At 37.3% G+C, this 9,600-nt stretch overlaps 1 protein-coding gene across 1 annotated transcript in view; it reads right to left on the minus strand.

The window, feature by feature from the left end:
* RGS13 (regulator of G-protein signaling 13) overlaps positions 1–9,102 on the minus strand; it is a 22,215-nt gene extending 13,113 nt beyond the window's left edge. Inside the window, exons 1-2 of the mRNA XM_006834185.1 lie at positions 9,038–9,102; positions 2,211–2,272 (exon numbers count right to left, since the gene is read on the minus strand). Of these exons, the coding sequence (XP_006834248.1) occupies positions 2,211–2,272; positions 9,038–9,102 (127 nt within the window). The remainder of the gene's footprint in view (positions 1–2,210; positions 2,273–9,037) is intronic.
* Positions 9,103–9,600: the final 498 nt, after the last annotated feature.

Raw genomic sequence — 9,600 nt, forward strand, 5'->3', positions numbered from 1 at the left:
ATGTAATGAAACAAGCTATATGAATGGTTGAATGTGAAGCTGATGATGTGCCCTGTAAACTTTCACTCAATCCAAAATAAAAACATTGAATAAATTAAAAAAAAAAAAAAAGCTTATTATAAGACTTTTATTTACAAAGTACAAGCCTTCTACATATATTTTTCTGGCACTTTAGATTTCAGTCATTACTTAGTGGAGCTTCCCAATCTGAAGCATTCTCAGTTTTTAGGTGATTGTAAATCCACTTTTCTATGTATCTCCCATTTCTACAGCATCTCTATTAAGATTTGTTGTTGCTGTTGTTAGATGCTGTTGAGTCATTTCTGACTCACAGTGAATCTATGCACAACATATTGAGACACTGCCTAGTCCTTCACCATCCTCGTAATTGTGATGTTTGAGCCCCTTGTTGCTGCTACTGTCATTCCATCTTGTTGGGTTTACTCTTTTTTACTGACCCTTCACTTTGTGAAACATGATGTCCTTCTCCAGGGACTAGGCCTTCCTGATAGCTTGTGTGAAGTATGAGAAGAATTCTCAATTCTCACTTCTTAGGAATATTCTGTTTGCACTGTTTCCTAAACAGATTTGTTTGTTCTTCTGGTAGTCCATTGTACTTTCAGTATTCCCCAACCCCATAATTCAAATGCATCAATTCTTCTCTGATCTTCCTCATTCATTGTCCAACTTTCACATGCATTTGATGCTATTGAAAATACCATGGTTTAGATCAGTGTACCTTAGTCTTCAGACTGACATTTTTGTACTTTAACACTTTAAAAGAGGTCTTTTGCAGAAGGCTTGCCTAGTGGCACACATCCTTTGATTCTTGGCTACTGCTTCCATGAGTATGTGGATCCAAGCAGTATGAGTATACTGCTTCCATGAGTTGTGGATCCAAATAAAATGAAGTCTTTGACAACTTCAATCTTTTCTCCATTTACTATGATGTTATATTTTGGTCCAGATGTAAGGAATTTGGGTTTCTTTATGGTGGTGGTAATGTATCATGGAGTCAGTTCTGACCCCTAGTGACCCTGCATAGGGTTTCAGAAGCTGTAAATCTTTATGGGAGCAGAAAGCCTCGTCTTTCTCCTGTGGAATCCCTGGTAGTTTCAAACTGCTGACTTTGAGATTAGAAGCCCGATTTGTAACCACTATGCTACTGAGGTGTAATCTATACTGAAGACTGTAGTCTTTGATCTCCAACAGTAAGTATTTTAAGTCCTCTTTGCTTCCAGAAAGCAAGGTTGTGTCATCTACATATCACAGGTTGTTAATAAGTCTTCCTCCAACCCCTAATGCCATGTTCTTCTTTATATAATCCAGTTTCTCAGATTATTTGCTTAACATACAGATTGAAAAAGTATGGTGAAAGAATATGCATCCAGACATTTTCTGATTTTGAACTATTCAATAACCCCTTTTGGCTTATACACAGGTTCCTCATGAGCAAAACCAATGTCATTTATAGTTTGTTATGATCCAGTGCTCCTTGGAAACCCTATACAGGGTCACTATGAGTTGGAAGTGACTCGAAGACACTGAACAACAACAGCAAAATGATAACCACTATTCATTGAGAGGCAATTATATAGCGGGCACAACCTCCCCATTTCCTACCTCAAATTTATATGAATCTACAGCCACCTTCATATTTCTAGTATTGAATCTATGTTTTTTTCTCCCTCATATCCATTTCTACTGTCTTTCATTTATACTATTTGCATATTAACACTTATATGCAATTGTACATTAATGCATATGTCACCCACCTCACTTAAGTCAGACACTGATAAAGTTAGAAGCAAAGTTTGAAAAGGAGCCTTAGAAAATCACTTCTCAAATTTAATATTTGTTTTAAAGGCACTAACAATGGCACTTTTGTTTCTTCATCCTAACTTTAGAAGGGTATGGTGAAACAGTCTATTTCCATATGTGTTACTATTTAAGCATTCTCCCAAAGGATTTTATATATATACTTGTGAAGAATAAATATTCACAGTGAGTCATCTTGTCTTAATTATCACCAGAGAAAATAATAGAGGTTGACACGACAAACTACTTGCAGATTTTCTTTTTTTAACCATGGCGGTTGTCATCCAACAAGCTGTGAGGAGAGCGGCATGCACTGATCACCTAGTACACCCATTGTACTTCTAAGAAAGAGGCTGTTGGTATTCCAAAGGTAATATGTATGTATTACTCACATTTTGTAGCCATTAGCTTTTCAAAAGACTGGGCCCACTGTAATACTTCTTCCAAAGTTAAGCTTTGAAAAGAAAAGAAAAGTATTTGATTTACTGAATATATTCTTAAGGTTTTGCTGAACTAAATAGAAACATATTATCCAGAAGTATGCCAAAATCCAGTTATACACCATTTGTGTGTGGTTTTGATCTACATTTTATTTTTACTTTCTTGAGTCTTAAAATTATAAAATAAGTATGTGTTCATTGAATGAAGTATTAATAATATGGTAAAATAACTAGTAAGACAAAACAACATAAAGAATCACAGTCCTATAATCTCCCTGTTTCCAAATTACCACCTTAGTATTTTGATGTATCCCCTTGTAGTCCTTTTGTAGAATGTGTGTTTACATAGGTTTAACCAAGAAACAATCATGCTATATGTATGATTAGATACACATACCATACATCCTTGTTCTATAAGCATTTCATATTTTATACTTACCTTAATAATCACTTATAGTATTACAATTTGTAGTTATAAACTATAATTATTTTTAGACAGTATCATTTATAATAAGGAGCTCTGGTAATGTAATGGTTATGTATTGGGCTGCAAACCTCAAGGTCAGCAGTTCGAAACTACCAGCTGTTACATGGGAGAAAGATGAGGCTTTCTGCTCCCGTAAAAATTTACAGCTTCGGAAATCCAGTAAGGGTTTCTAGGAGTTGGAATTGACTTCATAGCATATAAACACCACCTCCATCATGTATGACAGTGAAACATCTAGAGTCCTGGTGTGGAACTGTAGGATGAGCACCAGTCTGTTGCCATAAGGTCAGTTGGTCAAATCCACCAGCTGCTACTAGGAAATCCTATACCCAGTCTCTTTGAGTCAGAACCGACTCAATGGCACTTACCAACAACAGCAATGAAGCATTCTATAAGAGAATATACCATAGCTGATTTCATTATTCAGAATGAGCATTTTGGTTAGTTCTCTTCTTTCATTATTACAAGTAAATGTAGCTGAGCTGTGATGAATATTTGCCACATAGTTGGGATAATTCCATAGGAGATTAGCAGATGCTGAGTAAAACTGGGTCCCAAAAATGCACATTAAAAAACTTCCTATACAAATTGCCAAATTGCTTCAAAAGGGTTACACTATTGTAAGATAATGTACTTGCTCATTTATCTACTGGGGCCTTAGGGGTTATCACAAAATCTGCTTTTAGGCACTCACATAATAAATAGGGATCCTACACAAGGTTTCTAATGAGCAGTTGGTGGGTTTGAATCACTGACTTGTGGTTAGCAGTTCAGTGCTTATACTACAGTGCCACACCAATTAACAATCCTGATAGTGAGGTTGGCCCAGGATTGGGCAATGTTTTGTTCTGCAGTGCATGAGGCCCCTGTGAGTAAGTACTCACTTGATGGCACCTAACAACAGCAACAACAATATATATAAAGATATTAATTGCTGTTGTTAGTAGTGTTGAGTCAATTCTGACTCACAGCAACCCTGTATAGGGTTCCTGAGGAGTTGCTGGTGAACTTGAACCACTGAACAGACCTTATAGTCCAGCAAATTAACCCACAGTACCACACCAGGGCTCACAGATATTTTCTCAGTATATTATTTGCTCAATTTCTTTATTTATTTGTACATATTGGGGGTTTTGTTTTTTAGCACTGTGAATAAAACACATTTAACCTAACCAGAGGAAACAAAACCGGTTCACATTCAGAAAAGATCTGTGAGTGCCAATGGCTTTGAAGCTTTTTTTCTGTTCATTTTGTTGGGCTTCCTGAGGTGAATTAGCAAGTGATTATATAGTCTTGCATATGAATAGTTTTATTTTCTCTTTTTTAAAACAAAATAGTCAATTTGTTTTATTGTCATTCAAAAATTTGTTTATTATCATTCAATTTATGAAGTAAATTTTCCTCTTTCTAAAAACTGCATCTAATCCAAGACAGCCCTGTTCCTTGGTTAGCCCAATAATTAAACTTTGAAGAACAGCCGTCAGCATTAGCAGGTACTCAACAGAGGTTAAAAGCTCATGTAGAACATGGGAAGATACTGAGTGTTCTGAAACAAAGGCCAACTCTCCTTTGTTTTCTAAAATTTCAGTAGGATCCTGTCAGTTTTAGATGGATTGTTTGCATCAGTACTGAGGCTTAACAGTGTACTGCTGTTTAGATTGCTTTCAAAAACATATTTCCATGAAATGCTAACTGACTCATTGTTCTCTTCTCTTATTAGAACTTGAAAAACAGCTCCCTAAAATGACCTTTCGATACAGAAAGTGTTAAGCAAAATATATTAGGGTAAGTATTGCTACAAAATCATGGAAACATTTATTAAATAAAAATATCACAATGTAAAGCTTCTGTTTCTCAACATATCCTCCATCTAGGTCTGTACACTTCTGAAGGCAGTGTTTTCATCTGTTGTGCATAGGGTCACTGTGAGTCGGTACTGACTTGATGGCACCTAACAACAACTCTTCCTCAAAGAATTCTGTGCTCTCCAATTTACACCACGTGAAGACCGCAGCTTTGATGTCCTTGTTTTTCTTGTTCAGTTGTTAGCTCTGAGTGTGTTGAGTCTGTTTGATTTGAGTCAATTGCCATCCAGCGAATTAACGACTCAAATCAAGTTCCTTTTAAGTGTTTTTTCACTTTGGGGAATGAAAAGAAGTCTGAAGGTACAAGATCTCAGGGCTGTATGGTGGGTGGAATAAGGTTTCCCAGTGAAATTCTCAGAGGACATCTCTTGCTACCTTAAAGGTATATTATCATTATGGAAACAAACAAACAAAAATAACAAATAAACAAACCAAAACTTCCTGGGTGCAAGTTTCCTTATTTTTTTTCTCACGAATGCACTTTTTCAATTTTCTTAAAATTTTCAATAAGCCACTGTGATTGTCCTGTGCCCTTCAAGAAAAATCTATCTAGAATACACAGTTGGAACTGTTGCCATAGCCTTCTGATCTGACTTCTCTATCTTGAATTTTACTAGCCTAGTAGATCCACTTGGACGCCATTGTTTTGACTGGATCTTTTTTTGAAGGCACCCCAGTGAGACTAAGACAAGTGAGAGAACTTGTGTTTAGCCATCCACTGATCACAGAGACATGGGTAGAATAGATATGCATGCAATATAAGGGTAAGTCAAAAAGTATTCTTACTTTGGTTCCAGTTCATTCATGAAATTTTACTTTACTTACCCTCATATTGCATGCTTATCTCTTCTACCCATCCCCATGATATGGGAAAGAATAAAAGCTATAGCATAATTGAAGATACCATCAGCATCTTGGGTTAAAAATTACTACAAAACCAGTTGCCCCTACTAGATTCGGACTCATTCCTAGTAGCTTCTGACTCTGATCCCTGTGTGTTAGAGTAGAACTATACTCCATTACGTTTTCAATGACTAGTTTTTCAGAAATAGATCAACAGGGTTTTTGTTTGTTTGTTTGAGGTGCCTCTGGGTGGATTGAGCCTCTAAACTTTCAACTAGGAGCTGAATTTGTTAATCATTTGCACCCCCTGAAGGCTCCATTTAAAAATTGTTGTTGTCGTGAAATGCTGTTGAGTAAGTTCTGACTAATAGTGATCCTATGCACAGCAGAATGAAATACTGCCCAGTCCTATACCATCTTCACAATTGTTGTTATGCTTGAGCCCATTGCTGCTGCCACTGTGCCAGTCCATCTCATTGGGGGTCTTCCTCGATTTTGTTGACTCTCCACTTGACCAAGCGTAATGTCTCCCAGGGACTGTTCCCTCCTTATGATATGTCTGAAGCATGAGAGAAGAAGTCTTGCCGTTCTTGCTTCTAAGGAGCACTGGCTGTACTTCTTTCAACACAGATTTGTTTGTTCTGGTACTCCATGAGTTTTTCAATATTCTTTTCCAATACCGTTGTTCAAATACATCACTTCTTTGATGGGCTTCCTTATTCATTGTCCAACTTTCATATGCATATGAGACGAATTGCTGGTGATGACTTTGTGCTGTGGAGTCAATTCTGACTCATAGCAACCTTGTTTTGGGTTTCTGAGTTTGTAAATCTTTACAGGAGCAGAAATTCTCACTTTTTTCCTGGGGAGTAGCTGGTAGATTCCAACTACCAACTTTGTGGTTTGCAGCCTAATTCATAATCCACTATGTTACCAGGCAGGGATCCTTATGAGAAAAATTGGGTGTTGACAATCACTGGAGTCCTGGTGTGGTGCTGTGGGTTAATGCACCAGAGTGTAAAGCCGTTTAAACTGCAAGGTCGGCAGTTCAAATTCACCAGCTGCTCCTCAGGAAACCCTATACAGGGTCACTATGAGTCAGAACTGCCTTGATGGCACTTCACAACAACAACAACAACAATCATTGGTCAAAGAATTATTTTACCCCTAAGATTTATGAGATTTATGGAAGTAGATCATGAGTGGAATTATCATGGTTGGAGGTAAAGTTGTGGTGTGAACTGCAATTTGTTTTTGGCTTGACCTCATTTTTTCTTAGAATATTCTCTGGGTATCCCATAAATTTCATGCTGCTTCATAACTATCCAGATGCCCTTATAATTATTATTCTAAACACCTGTGTCCCTGCAGCCACCTAAATTTCCAGATAAAAATTTCAATTTTGTGTTCCTTCCCTTTTTTTAGACATATATGATGGATTCAGGCCAGATGTTTTGAAATATCAAGACATTGTGGAGAAGGAAATGAAAATCATTTGAAACGTGACACTCATGGGTTTTAATCCCAGTGCTATACTTACTTTTGGAGTCCTGGTGTGGTGCTGCAGGATAATGCTCTGGACCTCAAGGTGGGTTTGAACCACAAGGTTGGCAGTTCAAACTCCCCAACCACTCTTTGGAAACCCTATACAGGGTCATTATGAGTCAGAACTAACTCGACAGCACTTAACAACAACAACATACTTACTTTGGGTGTTAATTGAAAACTCCATATCAAGTTTTATTATCTACAAAATGGGGATGATATTATTTATCTCATGAAGTTACCATGCAGATTAAATTAGGTAGTGAGAGTAAAGCAACTATCAGATGACAGTCAGCTAGCAGCATGCTGTGACTGTGAAATCTTTACTTGACTTTACCTTTCCTGGATGATGGGTCTAAGAGGCAGGTAACAAATGCAAGAAATGCAGAGTGATCAGGAGAAAAGAAGGAAGCTGCTCCCAAATCAATCTTATGTGTTTCTCTGTAGACACAACTCTGTATTTAGCGTAGTGGTTACGAATCAGGGCTGCTAATCTCATGGTTAGCAGTTTGAAACTACCACCTGTTCTGTGGGAGAAAGATGAGGCTTTCTGTGCCCATAAAGATTTACAGCCTTGGAAACCTGTACAAGCTCACTATGAGTCGGAACACTCCCACCCCACCCCCACCCCGAGTAACTTGTAAACATTTTGGAGTATTCCTGTATTCCAGGATAAGAACATGCATGTCAGCAGCTCTGACTATAGAAGACAGATGTAGCCAGAGACTGAGGTCTCCTTCTGTTGATATCAAATTGATTCTGACTCAGATAAACTCTATAGAACAGGGTAGAACTGCTTTATAGGATTTCCAAGGCTGTAGAGCTTATGGAAACAGATAGCCACATCTTTCTCTCATTGAGCTGCTGGTGAGTTTGAAACTTTGTTCTTTGGGTTAGCTGCTGAGTTCTTAACCACTACCCGACTAGGACTCTTTTGGATCAGGTTGTTGTGGTTGTTAAGTGCTGTCTAGTCAGTTTTTACTCATAACAACTCTATATAGGGTGTCTAAGGAGCTCTGGTAGCGTAGTGGTTACTAATCGGGCTGCGAGCAGCAAGGTCAGCAGTTCAAAACTACCAGCTGTTCCTCAGGAGAAAGATGAGGCTTTCTGCTCCCATAAAGATTTCCAGCCTCGGACACCCTGTACAGGGTCGCTATGAGTCAGAACTGACTCCACGGCACATAACAACAACAACAAGGTATCACTGGTGGGCTTGTGCTTACCCTGTTGTACCAAGGATCAAGACTCCTTGGATCAGTCTGGGGACACACAAATAACCTCTAGGAATTCTGGCTCTAAAAATTATGTGAAGTCAGTAATCCAATTAAAATATTTTGTTACTCTTTTGTAGGGATTTTAGTAGCTACTGCTTTCATCCAAAGGAGCCCTGGTGGATTGGCACTGCGGGCTAATGTGTCAGACTGCAAATCCATTTGAACTGCAAGGTTGGTGGTTCAAGCTCACCAGCTGCTCCTCGGAAACCCTATACAGGGCTGCTATGGGTCAGAACTGACTTGACAGCACTTAACAACAACAACTAATAAAAAGGTCAGTGGTTTGAAATGGTTATATTTTTAGGTATATCAGAATATTGATGGGACTTGAGAGCTTGGTAAGCATTTAGTTACCCCTCCAACCTTACCTCCATCTAGAGATGAATGATTCTAACCCTTAATACGTGGAGGTTTTGAACCATTGGTATTAGATTAATTTGGATCAAAGAATCTTATTAACATAAACAATAGAAAACTATAAAACATGAAGAATTTTTATTAATAATAAGACCCTCTAGAAACATTTAACTCCTAAGCCAAGAATAACAAAAAAATTTGAGAAAATGTCTGAAAAGAAACAAATCTGAATAATAAGGATTTAAGTGTTCTGAATTTTAGAAAATGGTCTTGAAATCTTATCGTTCATGTTTAGATGCAAATTTTCCTTTATAAAATCTATATTAAGATAACGTTTAATTAAAATACACCTACTTCTTATGTGATGGATATGTTTTACAGTGATCATCGGAAGAAAATGCTACTTACTTTGAAGGGGGTCTCTTAGATTCATCTCTGCATTTCTTACAAATCCAACAAGTCCACCTGCTCATGTTTCTGAGGAAATTCAGCATATAATTAATATAATTTAGTCATTTGAAATAATTGTTACAGTCCATTTATAAAGAACATATAAAATTGAAAAACATGAAAATACAAGGTTAGGTTTTGAAGTTAGTTGAATACAATCACTGGTAGGGTTGGGGAGGAGAGACGAGGATAAAATGACTCATTGCTCATAAATATTTTAAATAAATATAGGCATTTAGGATTATAAATGACTTTAAAACTCATCGGTCCCGCTTAGTTAGCAAATGATGGGGTTCAAAATAATATTGATTTCTTTAAAAAATAATAATAACAATAATTCCATTTTAGGTCCTCTAGCAGTGAATTTCCTATCGCAGGCTTCCTTTTTGGGACAGTTCTTGTTTTTGAAAGCTCTCTCAGTATATTGAGGAGATTCTGGGTCCTTGCAGCTTTTATAATGTGCAAATAGCCAAATAAAAAATAGTGTTAAGAGTGAATTTTGAGAGGAGAACTGCCAACCT

This window comes from Chrysochloris asiatica, unplaced genomic scaffold, assembly GCF_000296735.1.
Source record: "Chrysochloris asiatica unplaced genomic scaffold, ChrAsi1.0 scaffold00009, whole genome shotgun sequence".
Classification (NCBI taxonomy): domain Eukaryota; kingdom Metazoa; phylum Chordata; class Mammalia; order Afrosoricida; family Chrysochloridae; genus Chrysochloris; species Chrysochloris asiatica.